Here is a 23,547-nt window from a genome sequence, read left to right as displayed (position 1 = left end):
GTGGAAAAGGCCTCCGAAATTATATGCATTTGAAGCAGGATTATTACTATATTATTAATTAGTAGAATCATAGGCCAAGTCTCTTGAATATTCTACTTTGTCTTGTGTTATTGGCAAGAAAACAAGGGCAAAAATACATGACTAGTGCAAATTAATTAATATATACATAACAATTACTGTTCTAATAATGGTTGTTTACGAAAACCAATATTCAGAAGGAAAAAATATATATATTTAAACCATGTTATTTTCTAAATATTTTACTAAATGTATTATTTTCCTAAAAGTTTTACCTAATTATGGTAAAACACCCTTATTAATGCATGCCAAATTATTGTCTTTGTCCAATATTTCCCGCCTAAACAACAACAACAAGAGGACTTCGATTTGCAATCGCTGAACATCGATTTCTCATATGACTTCATTGCAGCTCCACCATCCTTGTAAATCTCCTCTCCTTCTAAAAATTTAATTGATTATTTTATTTTTTTTACAGTTATTATTTGACAGCTCTGTATCTTGCAATTAACTTCATTGTGTTTTAATGCCAGTTAACACATTATGCCAAAATCTATGGACAAACCTCAGACAGGGAGATGATTATGCCAAAATCATTGCAACAAGGAAATGATTAGAACCAACAAAGAAGGTATGGTTTTGATAAAGAATCCATCTACTGAAACCAAAAACAAAGAAGTCTGTTTCTTTATTTGCATGGATGATGCAAAAAGGAAAATGAAAAACAAATGGCATGTTCAATTCTAAGCTTAACTAAATTTCAATTTTTTACCAAGTACTGAAGTCTGTTTCTTTGATTGCAATTCTGTAAACAAACTAGTTTATTAGCTGCAATAATTCCATTTGCTTACACGAAACTAAACAAAAGGGTACATTGAGAACCCAGCACTTAATTAAATCACCATCATTATATGACTGCCATGTGAATCCTATACACATATATCAAACTACAGCCTAGTCCTTGCCAAACCCCTCCTCGACTGAGGATACTACAAAAGAAGGTGTAACACTCTGTTTTATTACTAATTTATGCTTCTTCAGCATGCATGCCTGCAGAAGAGGATCTAACAGGAGAAACAGATGGTACTCGAGTGATTTTACATTATTAAACGGGATCCTGCAAAACCAGTTCAGCCAAGGGATGTACAGATTAAAACAAAGAGACGTGTGAAGGCTACCTCAGTTTTTGTGCTGCATCCTACCACTTTCTGCACCAGCATAAGGGTCGATGGTGACATTTATAACAGCTGGCTTTCTTGCAGTGAAGGATTCAGAAAGGGCAGACTTGAGTTCATCAGGTGTCCCGACAAGATAGCCCTTCCCCCCGAAAGCTTCAATTAAAACATGATAAGCAGCGCCAGGGACAAAAGATGTGGGTGCTGGATCATCTTTAAAAGGCCCTGTAATTTCTTCAAGGTTCCTCCGATCACCACCATAAACACCACCATTGTTAAAAACTATCACGACCACGGGCAGCTGGTAACGAACCAATGTCTACAAAAGATTTTACAATATAAATGTAACCTGTTAATTTTATTTTATATCATGAGACAAGCAAAAACAAAGGGTGACTTGAAAACTTCAACAGGTGCATTGTCTTTTCTTTAATTATTATAATTATTTTTTCTCATCTGAGTCATAAAAGAGACACCTTATACAAAAAAGAAAGGGCAGAAAACAACAAAGGCATCTGCAGATTAGTTAAACCGATTGAGATTTTATCAAAATCTATATATGCTTTCATACCACCGCATTCATTTTCACCCATAACCCCTAAAATCGTTTAATTCTAAGACATATGCTTCATGACTGCAGAAAACACAATGATCGAAAACTATGCATGACTAACTTGCTAAAAGGTACAGTTCAGTGATGAATAAAAAGGTTATTCGAAGACCAGCATACAGCTGGTTTTAGAGTGATATTTCCCATTCCTTAAAAAATTTTAAGAGCAAATGTACTTTGACCAATGTGATATAATAAGCTAAGCCACACATCACATAGTATACTACTTAATACTATAAATCTGCTATTTTCTTTAAATTCCCAAAGTATACCAGTCAAGTAAATTCATACCCTGTGCATTGCATAGACATCTTTTCCAATGAAACATAGACATGCATGTACATGAACTTCTGATTCCAAACAAACTTCAAACTACATAAAAGCTAACCCTTTGCAAGGAAATGCATAACATTTTATGACTGCATATCTAGTCTAATATAATAATAAGATTAGAAAATGGAAGACAAAGAAGTGGTACTCTCATTAGCTGACACGTGGATAGCCCAGCTATTCAGCATTTGATAAAATGGTGCTTTTTGTAGGGAAGAATAGTAGACATTTAACTTTTAAGGCAACAATGATAAAGAGATTTCACAAGATTAAAGCTTACATTTTCTGATTTGATAAAAAAAAAAGTATGAATGAAATTAAAAGGAATAAAACAGTATTGGTGTGCAAAAATTTTCCTTTTCCAGTGGTTGATGCATGCACTGTGTTTTTGGATATACAAAAATGTCATTTACAACCTAATGAATGGCCCATTTTATATTCACCATTAATAGTGTCTTAAATAGAATTTATATCTTAAAGTTTTTGGATGGACTAAGTGACTTTTAATAAAGTCTTTTTTGTGAGAGAATAGCTAAGCTCCTGTACAATTTAATTAATCTGTTTACATATGTTTTTTAACCGATAATTTATGGTGAAATGTTTAACATTCGTCCAATATTTCATTAATCCTAATCTTCAAAAGAAAAAAAAAACACAGTTTTAGTAAAATTGACTTGACTTGGTCAATTCATTTATCATGTCAAAAGTGCAAAGAAAATCTTGGTCTCCAATAGCTTGACTACGATACATTTAAAAGATACAGACATAATCATATGGAGATAAATGGCTATGTGTGACACTAACAATGATTCCATGTATGCAATGGATGTTTTGGTTTGTGGCTTGATGTTACCATCGAGAAATAATTTTGAAGTGACTTCGGGGTAAAAAAAAACAAACAAAAGAAACAGAAAGGACTCTTTCGATGTTTCACTCAATTGAAATGGTTCTACAATGGTCAGAAATACAAGTAACAGAATGCATGATGAGACAATTTATCACAAAAAGATAGTCCCCCTTTAAAACACACATAAAAATAAGTGCAGTAAACAGCCAGCTGCAGTATCCAAGAAACAGAGAATGATAAAAGCACATCATATTCGAATGTTAGAACAATCAAATATTACAAAAAGTTCTCAGCACTAAAAATTTAAACATGATTGTAGTAATGAGTAAAGGCTCGTACCTCAACTTCCATCGCACTGAACCCAAATCCAGAGTCGCCCTCAACTGCAACCACAAGGCGATGAGGCTCAGCAACTGCAGCAGCAATGCAATAACCCAAACCAACACCCATAGTCCCCCAAGTTCCTGCATCCAACCTCGTCCTTGGCTCAGTCTGAACCAAAACAGCTCTGCCAACATCCATTGTATTCGCCCCCTCTGAAACCAATACCGGTGCAGGACTCCCCACTTCTAAGATCGCATTTCTAATAATCCTCATTGGCGTCAAAAAATTAAACGGCACAACATCCTTAGCCAGCTGTGCCTCCATTCTCGACACATTGTCCCTAGCCTTCTTTGAAATCGCCTCCAACCACGGATGATTCTTCCCCAAACAAAAAGGATCCTCCTTGATCTCCTTATTTACCAATTCCAACACCTTTTTTGCATCTCCAACTAAGCCCAAATGCGGCTTCCTCAACTCAATCTCCTCCTCGCTAACATCAACCAAAATAAACTTCACATCCTTAGACCACTTAGGCGGTTCCCCAAAATGCAACAACCAATTAAGCCTCGCGCCAACCACAAGCGCAACATCGCATTTCCCAATAGCAAGTGACCTCGCGGCACTAGCAGCAAGTTCATGTGTATCAGGCAACAACCCTTTTCCCATAGGGGTTGGCAAAAACGGAATCCCAGTACTTTCCACTAATCTCTTTAGCTCATTCTCCGCACGGGCATAAGCAGCACCTTTTCCGAACACAATCAATGGCCTTTCAGCATTTCTAAGCAAATCCACCGCCCTTTCAACTTCCAAACTTGCAGTAGTAATCTTCTTCGCACCCTTTTCAATTTCTGAAACATCCGCAGCAGATTTTATCAAACTATCCGCCTCGGATTCCGATATTGTCTGATGCAAAACATCAGTTGGAAGATCTAAGTAACACCCACCAGGCCGGCCCAAAACAGCAGAATCGAGCGCTTCAAAAAAACATTTAGGTATTTCTTTAATGTCTTTAGCTTTACCTAAATGTTTGGAAAACGGTTTTGCAGCTTCAATTTGGTTAAGCTCTTGAAAATCACCTCTACCAACATCGTTTTGATCGCAAGAACCCGAGATCAAGACCATAGGCCATGTATTAATCATGGCATTAGACAATCCAGCAAGCCCGTGAACGCAACCCGGCCCAGAGACTGTTAGGAGAATCCCAGGCCGGCCGGTGAGGTAACCGTACGCAGAGGCAGCGTACCCAGCAGATTGCTCGTTGTGAAAGGCAATGAAACGGATTCCAGCGGCCACAGCACGATTGGCAAAGGAGGTTACCGGAATACCCACGACGCCAAACATATGGGTTATGCCGTAGGCGGCGAGAGATTTGGCGGCGAGGGTGTTGCCGTCAATGAGGGTTTGTGAGGTGGTTTGGGAATTGGATTCTGCCATGAAAGAGGAGCAATGGAGTTTGGTTTGGTCTGGTGGGGTGAGGGAGGAGGAATTTGATTTGGATACGAGGCTTGTTGGGTTGCGGGTGAGGTGTTTATAGGTAGGAGATCATTTGCTGGAATTTTTAGGTTTGTGCTGAGGATTGTGTCTTATGGGGAAGGGTGTATTTTAAATTCAAAATCTCATTCACATTTCTTTTTCTTTTTCTTTGGACTTGTTTTTAATCTTGATTGATGCATTATTGATTTGAAAATATGCTCTTGTGCGATCTTTAATAATCTACATGTTCAATTGACTAGTGATGTGGGTTGAGCATGGATAATTCTTGCATGATTATTTTTATTTTATTTTATTTTTTATAAGATTTTATTTTTTTTTCTCGATGTGACAATATATATTCTCGAACTTCTAATTTTAATAGTTGTTAAAAAACAGTAAGATGCATCACTGTAGCTCCTCGCACGTTTTCTATTCACTAATAATAATAACTTTTTTATCTTTTTCATAAAAAAATATATATGTTTTTGATATTTTGGTATTTTTACCAAGTATATTAATCATTACTAATTTATTTAGGAGCATTTTATTCAATATTTTTAATGAATAGTAAAATAACCAAAATACATCTTCAAAAGTAAAAAAATAAGTGGTTTTAGGTCCTGGTATTTAGGTATTTTTTCATATACATTATAATTACACATGCAACCTGGATGCAAGACATTGAATTTATTGTAGTAAAGGGTATTTGGGTCTTTTAAAATAAAGTTTTTGTTAATTATAAATTGGTTGAGGACAATAATGTAATTTACCATTAAATACAATAATTTTATATTTAAAAAGTTGTTACACGCATTAAAGCCTTGGAGCCACCACACACTTTAGACGGTGCGTGCAGTAGTTTCTAACAATCAAAAATTAACTTTTGTCATCTTAGTTTAGTCCTTGTTGTCTCCTCTTCCAATATAGGTTATGTGCATTTCTCAAATATGGCCGGTGTGTTACCATTGATCTTTTTTTTTTATTCCTTTATTTCTTTCTCCTATCTTGGTAAATACACTATGGTCCTTGTTGTTATTGTTATTTTAGATCCAAACCTTTAAGTTTTGATTTGATGTTTTTTAGTTATTTTATTTTTTGTTAAAGTTTTGTTTGTTTTCAATTTAGCCCTTGGTGTTTAATTTATTTATATATATATATATATATATAAGATATTTCAATCTAGTCTTTCTACTTTTAATTTTTTTTTTTTTTTCATTTGCTTTTTTGTCAAAGTTTTTATGGCTTTCAATTATATATTTAAATTAAGTTTATAATTTTTTTTTCAATGATATAATAATTAATTTAATTTGGTCTATTTTCCTTTGATTTCTTATTGTTTTCCTTGGTTTTTTTGTCAAAATTTTTGTAGTTTTTAATTATATCTTTCAAATCAAGTTCATAATTTTTATTTTCTCAACAACAATAATAATAACAATAATTGAAATAATTGTAATAATAGTCATGGTAATATTAATAATAATAATAATAATTGTAATGTTAGTTATAATAATAATTATAACTAACATTACAATTATTATTATTATTATTGATGATAATGATGATAACAATAACAATTAAATTAGTAATAATAACAACAACAACAACAATGATGATGATGATGATAACAATAATAACAATAATAAAATTAGTGGTGATAATAATAATAGTTGTGATGATGGTAGTGGTAATAATATTGTTGTTATCACTACTATTATTGTTACTACTATTACTACTAATAATAATAATATGATAAAGAAGAAAAAAAATAGTGATAATAGTAATAGTTGTTATAATAATAGTTATAGTGATAATTGTAATAGCAGCAGCAACAATAACAACAAACATAATAATAATAATAATAATAATAATTGTGATAATAGTTGTTAAAATAATACTAATATTATTAGCAGAAATGTTATTATTAATATTAATAATGATAATGTTAGTAGTTATGGTGGGAATGGTAATAATAATAATAATAATAATAATAATAGTGGTGGTGGTGGTGGTTGTGGTTATAAATTTATAATGGTAATAGTAATAGTGATGATATTATTAATAATGATAATGATAATAATTTTAAATTTTGAAGTTTTTATTTTTTTAAAATGTAGGCTACACGTGCACGTTGAAAAAAAAGTTGCTTCACCTTGCATCGCAGCCCTAATTTAGGCTAAAGTAATGGGATTTGTGTCCCATATTGGAACAGATAGGGCACTAAGTCATGACTTGAATTGGTGATCAGCGTATAAAAACTAATTTGAGATTTCTTCTTCTTTCTTTATTTAGCTCCTCGCCTCTCTCTTGCTTTGGTATATAAATTTTTAGATTAGGCTCGCCAGTGTTCCCGGGTTGTGTTGGGGATGTGATTCCAATCCAATTTGTAATACAAAATAAAAGGATGATATTGTCATGGATGTGTTTTTCAATATCATAAATTTTTTTAATTGACAAATAGAAAAACGATGCTTTTGTTTTATATATTAAATTGAGAAATATATGAACCGTAAATTATTAAAAAAATTGTTAATACTAATTAGAAATTATAATAAAAGTTTATCTTCCTTTTAAGAGGCAAAAGATAGATGAAAAAAAAAATCTCCTTAGTTGTCCATTAATTTTATATGTTTTATCTTATTTATCTTGGAGATTAATTTTAATCACTAAATACATATGATTTTTGTTTTTATAAATGCATGCATGGTGCAAATACAACTTATTTTTCAAAAATTTTACAAGATTGATGATAAATTATAATAACCTCTTTGAGATATTATAAGATTATAGAAATAATCCAGAGGGTGGATCATTATTTTTGTAAAAAAACTAAATAATTTAAAACATGAAAGAGAGGATAGTGATTAAAAATTAAATTTAAAAAATAAAAGGAGATCATGCACTACTAAGTCTAACAGACAAGGCTCGCATGCTTGACCTAAAATGAAAAAGCTCATGTGACCTTAGTTGAGGTTCTTTTGTTTTTTAAAAGTGGACACCACATTATTAATTAGAGTTTTTTTTTTTATATATATATAACAGATGATATATCATCAACTTTGTCAAATAATATTGTAGAAGACGACGTGTTATTATCATAAATATTTTCCAATTACATTTGATGACTGAAAAATCAGGATATGAGTTTTGTAATTTCAAAAAACTAAAATTTCAATTTGTTCTCGTCTAGAAACATTCTAGAAATATCTATATTCTATAAGATTCATGGGTTTCAATTAGTTTTTATAGTAGGTTTGGCAAAACCATCTCCATCAAGCTCCTGTAAACATCCATGAATTGAAACATGACTAAAATAAATTCTAGGATTGAATCATAAAAACATAAATGAATAAAGACAAGATATTCAAAAAATAAAAATTTGAGGGAATATATTGGTGTTTTCTATGCACTTTGAATGCTGTAAATGAAAAAAATAAGATATGTTTTTTTAAGTTAGTTTTGGTCTTATTCTTTTAATTTTTTAATAATAACCTAAAAATCTATTTTATAAAATCAATCTTTAATTTTTAGTTTAATGATGGAATATTCTATGAACATTGAATACGCAGAAAATATATCATAACACATAAAACCATATCAATATCAATATCAATATCAATATAACTTGTAAGACTAAAATTAAAAAATATCTAAAATTCAATAATTGAATTGCAAAAAGAAAAAAAATTCAGGAACTTAAAAAAAAAACTATTGTTAACAAGAAAAAAAAATTGAGAAATTATACATTGTATCAATAATCAACCCAGAGTTGTCTTAATTTATTTTTCATTTTGGAATGTAATTCTAATGATTTTTTCATCTTACAAGTATGAAATCTTAGTGTTTTATTTATTTATTATTATTAGTATTTAAGAACAATAGATTTATCAACTATTTATTTATTTTCCTTTTGTCTTACATGAGCGAAGAGAGAGAGATTAGAGTAACTAGCACGTGTTTGTTCGGTAGGTTCTTGCGTTGAGAGGAAAAGCATCGGAGGTGATGAAAAGACGGTATTAACCTAGACAAAGCGAAATTGATCTTGAATTCTGCGCTCTTTAATTGGCGGGATGATTATTAGTTAATTATCTCAAAAAGGAAGGTCGCGGGTCGTTGCTGAACACGTGGTCTGGTGATGGTGGGTATACTTTTAAAGTAGCGAAATTTTTTTTAAAGTGTTATTTTTATTTTAAAATATATTAAAATAATATATTTTTTATTTTTAATATTACCATATTAAAAAAATATAAAAATATTTAAAAAAATTAATTTACTTTTGAGAGTGTGATAAAATTTATTTTAAAAAGTATTTTCAATTAAAGATATATTAAAATAATATTTTTTATATTAATATATTAAAAAATATTAAAAATATTAAATTGAAATTTAAAAAATATATATTTTTTTTAAAAAAATAAAGTAGCCGGAGATCAGGATTGAACGACGCAAGAAAAGATTTGAATAAATACATCTACGCAACCTTATTTTATTGAAAGAAATAAAGAAAGGAGGATGGACCCTTTAGCTACCAGTAAATTAATCCATAAATATTATCACTATGATAGTTGCATTTGCCCCCACCACCGTCTCCTTTGCGTTTACTATTTATATTATATATTTTTTTATATTTTAAAAAAATTTATTTTTTTTATTATTTTAAATTAATATATTTTTAATGTTTTTAAATTAATATAATAATATCAAAAATAATTTTTAAAAAATATATTATTTTAATATATTTTCCGGTAAAAAATACTTTAAAAAAATAATAATAATTACATTTTAATATTGACATTATCTGCAACTGCTATCTATATTTAAGAGATGATAGAGCTCCCATGCTTAAAGCAAATTCATTTTTATTTCTCTGTAAATTATTCTAATACCCTAAGTCGTGGACAATAATCAAATAATCTCGTGGCCTTTTTCGACTTGAAATGTTTTCAATTTTTTCCATTAAAGGAAAAAAAAAGAGAGAGAAGGATAACTAGAAATACGAAACCCTTAAAAAAATTCTTTGAAGTAGAGAAAAAAGATTGGTAAGATTAAAGAAATGGGCCTTGACCAATACTGGGCCGGGTTTCTTACGAAACCCGAACTCCTCTCTCTCTCTCTCTCTCTCTGAGTCTCTCTCACTCGCAGTTGTCACCTGCAAAACCCAAAACCCTGTCTCTTTGCGAGCAAGCCGTCGCCTCTTATTCAATTTGACTAACCATAATTGCTTGCTGCTTTGGAAAAAATCATGATAAAGAGGAGATTTTTTAAAGCAGAGCATGGAGAGAAGGATGAAGCTTCCTCTGATTCATCATCATCTTCTTCGGATTCTGAAGCTGGCGCTACTGAACAATCAGAGGATGATGTGGTTGCTGACCCAGAAGAAAACAGTGAATCTGAGGATGATGGTACAGCTGCTGAGCCAAAAGAGGAAAGCGAGTCGGAGGCTTCATCATCATCATCATCAGGTTTGTTGTTAATTCTGTGTTTGACTTAATTTGGCTTAGTGGGTCTGAGTTAGATTGTTGATATTAGTGAAAAGTTTTGGTCTTTATAGAGAAGTGATTTTGGGCAGCCATTCTGATAGTTTATTACTAGCAAATTGTGTTTTATTTTTCATGCCATCATGTTTTTAAATTTTTATGATGTTTAGTTATTTGCTTGTTTTCTTGAAAAGCTTTTCTTTTAGCAAGTAAACTGGTTTTCCTTTTGATTAGTATGCTGCTGACTGACTGGTTTCTTATGGCTCATTGATATGTTGCAGGTTATGAGAGTGAGGATAGCTCAGCAAATGTGATTGATGGTTATTCATCAGGTAGGATTTATTTTTTTCATTTATGGTATTGAGATTTTTTTCAAGTAGGAAGGCTATATGCATATTGGAGGATAATTGTCCTCTATGATTCTTTTTGAGGGATCAAATGACTCATGTTTGTTACAATTGGAAATGTCATAGTATTGGTAGCATAGATTAATTATCCTTGACATTTTGAATGATTGTTTCGAGTGTGCTTTTTCCACTGTACTATGACCCTATGTGCAACTTTTGTCTGTTATTTTGAGCCCTTGTCTAAGATGTTTAGTAGTTGTGGATGGTTACTAACCAATTCATCCTGTTTTATTTGTTACGTTAATGGACAACTTAACATTTGCATTCAAAACTGGATTATTATTTTGAGATGTCTGAAGATGATGAAACTGCAGATGACAGAAAAACCCGTACTGGCATTGAAATACTCAAGAAGCAATCTAATGCCACAGCTGATGAGGAATCATTACCAGATGATATTCCAGATTGTATATTAAAGTGCAAATCAGTTTATAAGTGCAGGATCTGCCCTCGAATTATCTGTTTGACTGAGGAGACTATGAGGGCCCATCTTAGCTCTAAGGTAAGGCATTGCATGTAATGTTCTAACAATTCTATACCCCACCATTTGGAATCTAATGTGCAAGGAAACAGTACCAGTTGATAAGGTGACTTGTACATGATATAGTTATTCGATCAAATAGATTGTTTTGCTCTTTTCTTTTTGTTCTTTCCAATGTCATTGTAGATGTAATTCACTCTTTTTTCTCCTCCTACCCTTCATTTTTTGTATTCTCTGTTAGATGAATTATGCAGGCCAGCATAATCATATCCTTTTCATTTATTTTTCTTGTATTATCATTTCGATCTTTTTTCTATTTTTATGAAAAAGAGGGTATGGAGCATCCATGTTCAATAGCAGTCATTAATATAAAACATTATTCACTATCACTTTTCCATGTGGAACAATGAATATTGTTGGCTGCATCAATGTACTATTTTGTGTGGTTATAAGATGAGAATTTGTTAGTATCTTACCATGACATGGATGACATGAAACTGCATTTACTTTCAAATTGATTGGCATAGAATTGAGAGCTTTCAAATTGATGAGAATTTGTGAAACATTGAATATTGTTGGCTGCATCAATGTACTATTTTGTGTGGTTATAAGATGAGAATTTGTTAGTATCTTACCATGACATGGATGACACAAACATTAACTCTCCGTAACTGCATTTACTTTCAAATTGATTGGCATGGAATTGAGAGCTTTGAAAGCTGGTACTTAGCTTTAGCCTTACATTACTTAATGAAGTTTTGTTTTTGGTTGTAGAGACATGCTCGATCTGAGAAATTGATGAAGGAAAATAGGCTGAAGGTAATGCTTAACAGTGATGGGGAAATTGAGAACTTGGACGAGGAGACACATGCAGAGAGACATGCTCGAACTGTAGCTCTTGCACAGGTTGCTTCTTCTTGAAACTAAATGAGTAAATTGGCATATTGAACATCAGATATCCCTGTGTCTAATCTAGTTTTGACTTATCTTATAGGGTAAATCGACAAAGAAAAATAAAGGGCGGCAGCGGCAAAGGAAGAGATTAAAAAAGAGGGTATAAATCGTCTGTTTGTTTACTTTCATGTCTATGTTTGAGTTAAAGAGATTAAAAAAGAGGGTATAAATTATCTGTTTGTTTACTTTCATTTGTATGTTTGAGTTAAATTATAGTGTGAGGTTGTTTGACTCCTTTATTTTTTCTGCAGAAAGAGGGGAATGCTGCAAGCATGGAGAAAACAACATCAAAAACCAAAAGTCCTCCCAAGAAAAGGCGTAAAAATGAGAAGTGAAGAAAGCTTCATTTGTGTTTGCTGCTTTATTCGCAGAGTTAATAACATGCGGCGTACATTTACTGTGCTCTCTTAAATCTTGGCATGATAAATTCCAGCTGACAATTATTTGTTTCTTTGCCCCCTTCAACTTTATGTTTGTAAGATCTGGAATTGCACCGGGCTTTCTTTTGTTTGGATAGCACTGAAATTTTGCTTAACACTCTGCTTTTCTGGGAAATTAACCGGGTACTATGTATAACAGTGTATTTGCTCTGATGTCTTTCTTTCAACTCTTCTCCAAGAATCAAAGCCAAGCTGAAAAGCCTTGTCAAAGTTTAGGATTCATTTTGAAATCGGTTGCCACCCTGTTGAATCGTTCTTTGAGCTTTGTATCACTGATTGGAAGGATCATTCAAAGTTTTATTTATAGAATCACGCAAATTATATTTGCAGAGAACACAGATTATCTGCTCCTCTCCTTCATGATTAAAAAAAGTGAGAGGGGAAAGGATTCAGGAATCAAAAGTAATGATTCTTTCTGTGTTTGTTCCATTCCTTTTCATCTCTTTTTTTCAGATATTCTTATTTTTTTCTTTGTTCTTTTTCAACGAGAAATCAAGGGATAAATCTAAGAACAAATGAATACAGTGGAACTTCTTTGAGAGAGATTGATTTATTTGATAGTTTTCTCCCGTTTGGTTTGATAATGATGCCCTTCTCCATTATCATCCAACACGCTCATGTTTGAACAATTCTCTGTACCTTGAGATGTCAATAAAAATCAACTATGATCGAAATAATTTCAAAAAATATTATCAATGCTCTTTTAGTATTTCACTATTGGTGTATAGCCATGCTACGCCGCAAATTTTTTATTATTATTAAAAATGATGTTTAGATAACATAAATATGATATATAAAAAAAAGAGAGAATTTGCAACTGAGTTTTGAAGATTAGAATAATTTTATAAAAAAAAAAATCATAGCTGAAAACAACTTGAGTTTAGAGATTACAATAATTTTATAAAAAATATATATAAAAAATTACAAAGCTAAAACAAAATAAGTGAAAATAAGATAAGTAAAAACAATAATATAAAAAATAATGTTAATCTTTGTTTAATTTTCAAACCTTCGACTCATAACATTAGACTGAAAGTATTATATTTAAAAAAAATTATAAAATTTAACTTTCAAACCAATTAAATATTAAAAGATTAATTTGAAAAAAAATATCAATTATATAAAAGAATCTAAAATAAAAAACAATAATTAAAAGAATAAAGATAAAATAAAAATAAAAATATAAAATAATTTTATTTTTGATTGAAGAGTAAAATTGAAAATAAAAAATTAATTGACAAAAGGTAAAAAAAAAATAGGGATCAAATTAGAAAAAAAAAATAAATAAATAATATATAATATATATATATACAGTAAATTAGAATTGAATAATAAAATTAAAAATAAAAAAAAATTTACAAAAAAACCAAAAAATAAAATTTAAAAATTAAAAGAACAAGAATTAAAATTGAAATACTACCAACAAATAAGCCAAGATGTAATTTTTAAGAGAAACAAAAAAAAATAAATAAATAAAAAGTCATATCAGTAACAACAACCATCATCGACATTTGCCACACCACCCAGACATGTGACACACCACCAAGAAAAAGACATGACGAAACTTATAACAACACAGTGATTTCACGGACTATCATCCAAATTGAAGCATCATTGCTGCAAATCGCAGGGATAATTTTGTTGTTTCATAATATGCATATGCATAAATACCTCCCAACACTACAGAAGAGGAAAACACGAACATGCTCTAAGAAAAAAAAAAAAAACATGTCAGAGAAAAGAAACACACTTTGTATATTAGATGTTGAAATCACAAGATCCGAATTGAGATAATAAAATGTTGATGAACCTAAGATGCATCTATTCATACTATCAGCTTATCACAAACTAAATCCATCCGATTAGAATACAAAATCAGTCACCTCGGCACTACAACTGTATCGATGACAAAAAAAAAAAAAAAAAACAGCCAGTAAAGCCCAGTATATCAACCCCATCACTCCTTGCTTTCCAGCTAAAACAGTTGTTCACATTCCGTACGTCAAAAAATATGGCAAAGGCATCACCTAAAATCCTGATGATATGAACCTGGATGAGAAACTTGGGAGGCCAGGAGTTGATGCTGATTGTAATTTAAGGCCCCTCTTTATCTGAAGATTGATGAGGAGAAGCAGGCAGTCGTTCTTCATTTCCATCAGTTTCTGCAGGTTGATCGTTTGCGAGAGGTTCCTCCGCACCCTCGGTATTTTCAGGATAAAAATTGATGGGGAACTTTGTAACCCTGGGTTTATCAGATAGGATGTTTCTTTGGACCTTATCAATCAACACTTTAGGTGGAGGTTCCTCTCTAAGTTGCTCATCTTCATAATCATTGTTCACATAGTAGCCAACTCGAACAAATTCCTGACCTAAATAAGAGCACGTCAACAAAAGTACTGTGACACCAATGATATCTTCATCACGAATCTTCGATGGGTCAGGTGGGTCTGCCTGCAAAGCATACACACAGCATGCATGAATCAGAATTTATTCAAATCAGAAACAAAATAGGAGTCTAATTTAAAGAATCTAAACAAATGTTCAAAGAGAATTGCCTGTAAGACAAAACGATAATTTCCAACATTGACAGGCCCAACAAGCACACTCTCCAATAGTTGGTCATATGTTTCATCCTCAGCAGACCCCACATAGATTAGTTTCCATTCCAAATCTGCATCACAAGAACAAAATGGAACATTCTTTTATAAGATGAACAAACAATGTTGAAAATCCAGAAGACAGAGTTGGGCTGAAAAGGAACAAGATCCAATGTTGAAAATCCAGAAGACAGAGTTGGGCTGAAAAGGAACAAGATCAATTTAAGTTCCTACACCATGTAGGATATTTACATTAAAAGATACATAAAAACATGATATACCAACAAGATTACTTGCAGTCCTCGCAATCAAAGAACATAGAAAATGCTTGTCTTAAAATGCAAGGAATTCCAAACCGTAATAAAAAAGTTATGTGATCCAGATCTGGTAAATAAAAATATGCCAATCCACAAATTTAATCAGTTTGGGATTTCTTTATGTTTTTTTTTTTTCCTCTCATGAAGTCCATTGGTGCACTACATGTTTGCCCTTGGAGACATCCTTGCACACCATACAATCTTACAGGAAACTAATTGGAGCCTTGGAGGTTATCTGACTCAAAACAACAATTGCAAAGGCAGGTGTACGCTACAAAAGTGCCACTATAAGTACAGCACTGAGCAATTAATTGAAGGAAGTTGAGGGACCATTCTCTCTAGCATCACTGATGACCCGGATATTTCAGAAAGAGTCTGAAGCTAATATTACTCTCAATGACAAACATAGGCACTAATTTCATGCAATCATGACGCAATATCCTGAAAAATCATGACAGGTTAAATAAAAACCAGAGGCCTGGTTCGTTATCATTCAAAGAATCAAAGAGATGCCATAATGTTCCAAGATTTGGTTTCTGAACAGGGTCCCTACCAACGACAAGAACTAACATATCTAATGGGTAAGATTGCAACAAGAGCATCAGGTTTACACCTGAAATTCCACCAACTTAGACGACGACAGCAGTAAGTAATTCCCATCAGCAACTAAAAATTGCAGGTCAGATGCACAACAATAACAGGCCCTGTCACTAAAACCAAACCATCTTTGATTTCAATTCAAGATCAAAAAAAAAAAAAAAAAAAAAAAAACACATTTAACAACGCATACAAATCACTAAAATTATTTAAAGAACAAACTTCTGACACCAGAACCTAAATCCCTAAAAACAGCTTATTTTTTTTTTTTTTTTTAAAAAAAAAAAAAAGCAAACTCAATGGGCTAGAAAAACCACCTCTTTAAGGATTTAAATCAAAACCCATATCACATTTTTGGTTCAGAATCCATAGAAACAATGTTGTTTCTCAACAACTCAAACTTTAATTAATAAAATTAATAAAAAGAAAAAAAGAAAAGGCACTACAGATTAAAACACAGTGAGAAAGGTACCGTCTTTAAGAGGAGTCAAACACTCATAAGAGATCTCGAACTGAAACGGGGACAAAAACGGCGCCGGATTATCTAGTACGGTAACGTTAGTAAGATTCACTGCACTCATTATCCACCGTCTTTCTATCAAATCAAATCAAAACAAAGCACATAAACCCTAAGGTTCTAAAACCTTCATCTAAAACCCAAAACAGAAGAAAGCCTAATCACAAAATCGAGAGTGATTATAGGGTTACTTGGAATTGAATTCTGTTTTAGGGTTTTTGTTATTAATGTTTGGGAATGGCGGGAGAATTGAAATGAGGGAGCGGGAATTGATTTGGGAGGGAGCCTCAGGATATCACCAGGGCCGAGCTGGAAATGCTCGATTTATCAAATTTTACATTTTAGTCCCATCTAGTTCGGTGATTTGCGCCGTGCCATGTGCAGGTTAAAATTTTTTTCAATGTATAACAAGGATGCTTAGAAAATGGTAATATTTTTAAAGAAGCAATAAAAACCGATACTTGAATTATAAATTTAATTAGATTTAATAAGATTGAATAATGTAATAAATTGATTTAAATCATAGGCAATTATAGCAAATAAACCTTATAAAAAACATTTGATAACAATTAAATAAAATAAATGAGCTGTTGATATAATACTAAAAAAAAAAAGATCAATAAAGACTCAAATCTCATTCATTCCACTATAAATGTTGTATAATAACATAAAAAAACATTATATGTCGTTAGGGCAATGTTCCTTAAAAGAAAAAAAAAAACAAAAGTAAGTGATTTTTTGTCTATATTCAATCAATCAATTATATTTAGCTTAAAAATAAATTTATTTTTAAAATTAAATTTAATAAACAATAATAAATAAAAAGACCCAAGATAATCTAATTAAATAAAAAAAATAAAGGACGCAAAAAGTTAGAAAACAAATAAAACTCAATCTTTATTTAAATAAATGTTAAGGGTTGAATCGAAAACACATTGGCTTAAAAACAATGATAAATAAAACAAAGCAATTCAAAGTGAAACCTTTAAAGCTTGATTAATTTTAAAAATTTGCAACAAGTGAAATTCTAGAAACAGGCTTAACCAATAAACTCAAATCCAAACCATTTAAATATTGAAGGATGAAATCAGTTAAGAAAAATTGATCTATAAATTTTGCAAAGAAAAAAAATTTTAAAAGAACGAGGATGAAATCTAATAGGAAAAAAAATAATGGAGGGTGAAATTGTAAAAAAAATTCAATTCTAAAAATTATCTTATATTATATAAATAAAAATTAAAAGAATAAAAATCAAATTTGATAAAGTAAAAAAATAAATGAGGATCGTAGATACCTGATTTTATAAAAAAAAAATAAAAAATTCGAGATTATACCCATTTACCTAACATTTGTTTGAATCTCTGACTTAAAATAACTCCAGTGATAAAAAAAAAAAAATGCATACATAACATCCCCTTTTGTGCAATCTAAAAGTTTATGAACTAATTTGCAAAATATGTTTAACATATTATTAATTAGTAGTTTTGACATTGACAAATAATTTTATAATAAAAATCATCCTCCAGAGGAATTTTAGGAGGTTTGCAGGATGATTTCTTAAAACAATTTCCCAAATGAAAAAATAATTTTAGAAACTCACTAGATGCACTTCAGAGATTTCACTTAAATGTTGAAAATTAGTAACAAAAAATATTAAGAAATATCTTTAGTTAATAACTTTAGCACTTATAAATAATTTTACAATAAAAATCATCTGATGATGGAATTTTAGGGGGGGTTTACGAAATGATTTTAGGATCCCATCAAACTAGTTGGGGAATCTTAATAAGAACTCAGTATCTAAAGATATTGAAATAATAATGAATATTTTTAATTAACAACTTGAGTATTTATAAATGTTTTTTGTTGTAAGAATTACCTGATGAAAGAATTTTAGGAAATTTGCAAGATGATTTTCTAAAATAATTCCTGGGGTGAGAAAATAATTTTTGGATCCCATCAAATATGTTGGGAGGTCTTAAAAAAAAAAACCCACATTGGAGAACAATAAAATATATAACACTAAAGGTAATAATTATAACTAAAGTGAGATTAGTTTTCGGATTCTACCAAATGTTCTGGTAAATTACAAAAACCTTAAAAAAAATTGATTGAATAAAAAAAACGTAATTCTTGCAAGATAAAAAAAATTGGAGGGTATCCCACATGCTCCTACCAAAAATGTTAAGGATCCTAAAAGATATCCGACAATAATTGAAAAAAATAACATAAAAAAAACATTAAGATTTTAGGAAGTAAATAATAGAAATCAATAAAAGCCAATTTTTTTCTTTTTTTTTGTATTGTGGGTAACTGTTCTTTGGAATAAGTGTTTTAAGGGTATCGACACCTTCTCCGAACACAAGCAAACTCTCAAATTCTAATTTTAGTTCACGTAGATTAAAGTTTGGAACTTATTTAAATCAATAGAAATTAATTAGGTGGCTAATCACACCTAGAAAATGAATGATTGATGGCAACTCCTTTTCTCTTCACTTTTTCCTCCCTTAAAGTGGTTCCTCCTGCCTTGCGTGTTTGGGCATGTTATTACAAGATAAAATTGAAATAAAATTTTAATTTTATAAATTAATTCAAATAAAACAAATAATAACTATAAGATTAAAGACGAACAAAAAAGAAAGAGAAGTTTAGTGCATGATTTTAAAAAATGTAGGGTAGGCACAAACACTAAAAAAGAAAGAGGAAAAAAAAAGGAAAAAAAGGAATGGCCTCCAATGCCAAATTGGAGATTCTTTTTGTGCATGCATCGCTTGTTTATGGAGAAAACGCTTGAGATGAACCGAACACCACCTCGAAACAGCAGTTTTAACAACTAGAATCAGTCACATGCGTCGTCCAAAGACAATAGAGTGGCTGACGCGTGCACAATGTGTTTTTTATAATACTTTTTATTTATTAAAATACTAAACTACCTCACCTTAACTCATTAATTACAAAGAAGAAATAAAAAGCTACACAATGAAGAAAATACCCTCTGACCAAAGGGTTAAAAAATTTAACTTCAAGGGCATCTATGTCTATTTTTTGTGTATTTTGAATAAAAAAAAATACAAAAAAGGCCCATTGGCAGTTTTTTTTTTATTCCAAGGGTAAATAGTTATTTTACTTTTTATATTTTATATGAAAATACAAAAATAATCCTCAATAGAAGCTAACAATTTATTTCTTTTAAGGTAGCGATGTAATTTTACTATGACATTGAAACATAAAATACCCATTATGTCCCCAATTAATTTAAAAATACCAAAATGATCCAATTGCAAAGATGATTTTACCCTACCTATTAGCCTGTTAGTTTTTTTAAAAGGGCAAGAAGGTGAAAATACTATTCCTGTCCATGGTGCAATTTGTCTAGTTGAACAATGTTTTCACCTTTTCTTTTAGGTTTTTTTTTTTTTTTATAAATCAATGTTATGAAATTTCACCTCCAAAATAATATATTATTTATTAATCTTTCATTTATTTTATTATGTTACAGAATATCTTTCTTTCTTTTTTATTCATATTGGACTCTTAATTTTGATTTTTGGTTGTTTTTGGTCAAGCAAATAAAAGATAAAAGATAAGAATGTTTTCTTTTTTTCATGTCCTCCTCCTTCTCATCCTCTTCTTCTTCTAGTTTTCTTTATGTGACAGGAAATTTTAAAAAAATATAAAAAAATTTTGGCCTAATAAAAACTAGCCTTGGTTTCTCCCGCTTCATGCAAAGTCAGACTATTTTTTTTATACAAAAAATAATGTTTAGGTATTAAAATGAGATAAAAAAATAACATAAAAACTAGCTATGACAAATTTGTAACAACGCTAATATAAGTTAACACGGGATAACAAATGTTTATTGCTATTATTATTATTGTTATTATTATCATCATTACCACTATCATCATCATCATAACTAACATTATTATTATTATTACTATTGCTGCTACTACTATTACTATTGTCTTCATAACTAAAATTACTATTAATTGTTATTGTTATTACTAGTTACTAACATCATCATTATTATTAATATTAATATTAATATTACTATAATAATAATTATCTTTACTACTACTACTCTTCCTCGTACTAATAATATTGTCACTATTATTATCATCATCACTCATTTTATTATTATTAATAGTATTAGTGATACTATTATTTTTATTTTCATTACCACTATTATTGTGGTTTTTATTATCACAATTATTATTAGTGTAATAAATCAAAATAAGAGAGATCAAACTAAAATCATTATTATTATCATTGAAAAAAATCAAATTCATAAACTTGATTTGAAGAATAAAATTAAAAGTCATAAAAACTTTGTCAAAAGAACAAAGGGGGAAAAAATCAAAATTAAAAGCAGAAGGATTGGATAAAAAATTATTATATATACAAATTAGAAATCAAAAGTTAAAGTGAAATCATATAAAACTTTAACAAAATGGAAAGTGACAAAAATATACAAATCAAAATTAAAAAAGACTGAATGTGTAATACCAATAACACTAAGGAGCATAATTTATTTATTGGGGTAGGAGAGAGAAATGAAGAGAAAAAAGGATCACTGTCGATAAACTAGTAATATTTGAACCACATGCATTAATTAGAATGGAAGAGGAAACGACATGGAATCAGATTATACGGTGGAATTTTATTTTTGACCACTGGAAGACACCACACACGCCACCCCAAAGACATGGTGTCTCTCACTAGCTAGCGCATGCATAATACTCGACAATTTTTTTAATTAAAAATATTATTTTAATAGTAAATTATTGCACTACCCTCATGCAAACCAACATTTAACAAAAAACCAGAGCTAAAAGACGATAATACCCCTTATCCCTTTGCATTAAATTTTTTAGATACAATGATACATTTGTAATTGAATTGTATACAAAAATGCCAATTATACCCCTACATGATAGAATTGTTTTTTTTTTTTTACTCAGGGGATATTTTTATTATTTTACTGTTCATAAAAATACTGCACAATAAAAAATACTCTCACACAAATAGCTTGTGTAAAAATACCAAAACATCCCTAAATCAAAGGCATGCAATTTTTTTTGCCAAGGCAATAAATGTCACTCTACTATTGTAGTGAATAGTAAACTAAATCTATAGCCACACTGAAATCTCTATGTGTTTTAATATATTAGTTATTTTGATAAATTTACAACTAATATCATCTATATTATTTAAGAATAATGATATATTGAACTAAACAAATCCTATCTGTAATAATGTTTCGTGGATATTACTTAATAAAAAATATTCTGAAAACAAGTAATTAACAAAAATCTCACATATTTCATCAAACATGTCGATGCTCAAGTTTGAAAGTTGGCTATATTTTTTTTTGTCAAGAAAAAAAGTTACAATGGATGATTAATTTTCTTTTCTTTTTTAATTTTTCAATGATTATTCAAATTGAAAATCAACTATAAAGAAAGCGAAATGACGTGGAGATTTTACTATAACTTTAGACATAAATTACCATAGATTGTGACAATGAAATTTACATAGGTATGTTGTATAATTAAGAGGACCATGGGAGGCATTTTAGTATTTTCACATTGTATTTTTTATTTTTTAATCGAAAAGCTACATCAAGTGGACGACACTCGCACCATTAAGGAGGCACGTGAGACATTTTCCGGTGACCAAATCCAGCCATCTGCCATATAACTAGATGTACAGATGTGTCCTCCTCCACATGATGTAGCGTTTGTAGACATCATGGTTGGATTGCCACCGATGATTGATTGTTGGCGTTTTTTCTTTCTTTTCTCTTTCCTGACAACTGAAATGCACAATTATCCTCTGTTTATTTATTGTTTACTTAGGTTTGACAACCACATTTCCAAGCTTGGGTCTGAAAACCATGTTTGGTGTCAGACCCAAACGTGAGTTTGACAACCATGTGCAAATGTACTGTGAACCAAGACACACTTCACTGTAGACTTGTATATTGGATTTTCCAAGCTTTGAAAGCTTGAGATGAGACTAATGTTGTCTTTTCATATAAAGTTAAGCTATCATTTTGCCTTTTGGTTGAAAAAAATTGAAGCCCTAGTTGTGTAAGTATTTCAGTATTTTTCATAGGCTCATTGATATTAAATGTTTCAGCGAGGTATGGTAAGTCTTTTGATGATTATTTGCATAGTAAAAAATATTATTCTATCCCCAAGGTTAACAAAATTAAGACCTATTGTTCATGTTTTTTGACCTTTCACAAACTGTTAAATATTTAAAATACATCTCTAGCCTTGGAAAAGATAAAAAATAAGTTTCGCATATAGGGGTATTTTTTTTTTTTCACACTATTTTTTTGTGTAATTTTATATAATCACGAGAGAAATTTTAGTATTTTTATAGTTTTATTATTTTTAAATTTAAAAAGCTGCATTGGATGCATATTTGCTTAAGTCTAAAAAATAAGCAAGACCTAAATTACACGGGTGTCATACCCAAGTACCGTGAGTCTGGCATGACTGTTAAGATTCAAGACGCTAAATCTATTTCGTTTGGGTCTGACATTGCTACAAAATTCAAGGCTCTTAGATATAGCATGAATGTTGAATCCTATTCGCTTGAGTCTTACATGACTATCTAACCCAAGACGCTTAAAACATTAAATATAATAATTTTTTTATATTTTAAAAAAAATGAATATTAACCTGCTACAAAGATCAGTTAATATACTAGTTAGTTCCTATAACTTGCAAAATATCAAAATGACAGGGATGTAAGTTATAATTTACTCAAAGTTCCAAGCAGGCTCAGTGCTCGAGCAAATATTTTAGACATGGCGAACCAATGTTGGGCCTAACAAGTGGATAAAATATATTGGAATTGACAGAAGGATTAAAGTTTCATGGCCACATAGAATAGCCGAAGATGAGGCAAAAAGATCTATTTGGATTTGAAGTGTGGTGAAAGCGCCTTTTCATTTAGAAAAAAATTAAAATATA

At 30.5% G+C, this 23,547-nt stretch overlaps 3 protein-coding genes across 5 annotated transcripts; 1 reads left to right on the top strand and 2 right to left on the bottom strand.

Annotated features, from left to right (window-relative positions):
- Positions 1 to 821: 821 nt before the first annotated feature.
- LOC118055950 (2-hydroxyacyl-CoA lyase) lies at positions 822 to 5,000 on the bottom strand. Its single transcript, XM_035067983.2, has 2 exons — positions 3,320 to 5,000; positions 822 to 1,512 (listed from the first exon to the last, which is right to left on the bottom strand). Exons 1-2 carry the CDS (start codon positions 4,736 to 4,738, stop codon positions 1,198 to 1,200), a joined length of 1,734 nt encoding a protein of 577 aa, XP_034923874.1. The 5' UTR covers positions 4,739 to 5,000; the 3' UTR covers positions 822 to 1,197.
- Positions 5,001 to 9,859: 4,859 nt separating this feature from the next.
- Positions 9,860 to 12,743, top strand: LOC118056048 (uncharacterized). 3 transcript variants are annotated; one of them, XR_012169586.1, is made up of 6 exons: positions 9,860 to 10,236; positions 10,533 to 10,583; positions 10,958 to 11,160; positions 11,914 to 12,045; positions 12,134 to 12,256; positions 12,345 to 12,743. XR_012169586.1 is itself a non-coding variant. In XM_035068145.2 (6 exons), exons 1-6 carry the CDS (start codon positions 10,017 to 10,019, stop codon positions 12,426 to 12,428), a joined length of 750 nt encoding a protein of 249 aa, XP_034924036.1. In that variant the 5' UTR covers positions 9,867 to 10,016; the 3' UTR covers positions 12,429 to 12,743. The 3 variants fall into 3 exon arrangements, 2 of the variants coding, with proteins under 2 accessions (XP_034924036.1, XP_034924038.1); XM_035068145.2 differs by having other exon boundaries at positions 9,867 to 10,236; positions 12,134 to 12,193; XM_035068147.2 differs by having other exon boundaries at positions 9,871 to 10,236; positions 10,973 to 11,160; positions 12,134 to 12,193.
- A 1,526-nt stretch (positions 12,744 to 14,269) lies between these two features.
- LOC118056058 (histone chaperone ASF1B) lies at positions 14,270 to 16,905 on the bottom strand. Its single transcript, XM_035068165.2, has 3 exons — positions 16,517 to 16,905; positions 15,089 to 15,204; positions 14,270 to 14,984 (listed from the first exon to the last, which is right to left on the bottom strand). The coding sequence occupies exons 1-3, from the start codon at positions 16,623 to 16,625 to the stop codon at positions 14,628 to 14,630; spliced, it is 582 nt and encodes a 193-aa protein (XP_034924056.1). The 5' UTR covers positions 16,626 to 16,905; the 3' UTR covers positions 14,270 to 14,627.
- Between the last annotated feature and the right edge of the window lie 6,642 nt (positions 16,906 to 23,547).

The sequence above is a fragment of the Populus alba genome, chromosome 4 (genome assembly GCF_005239225.2).
Source record: "Populus alba chromosome 4, ASM523922v2, whole genome shotgun sequence".
NCBI lineage: Eukaryota > Viridiplantae > Streptophyta > Magnoliopsida > Malpighiales > Salicaceae > Populus > Populus alba.
The sequence above is the reverse complement of the archived record's forward strand: the minus strand, read 5'-3'. Positions and strand labels throughout refer to the sequence as shown.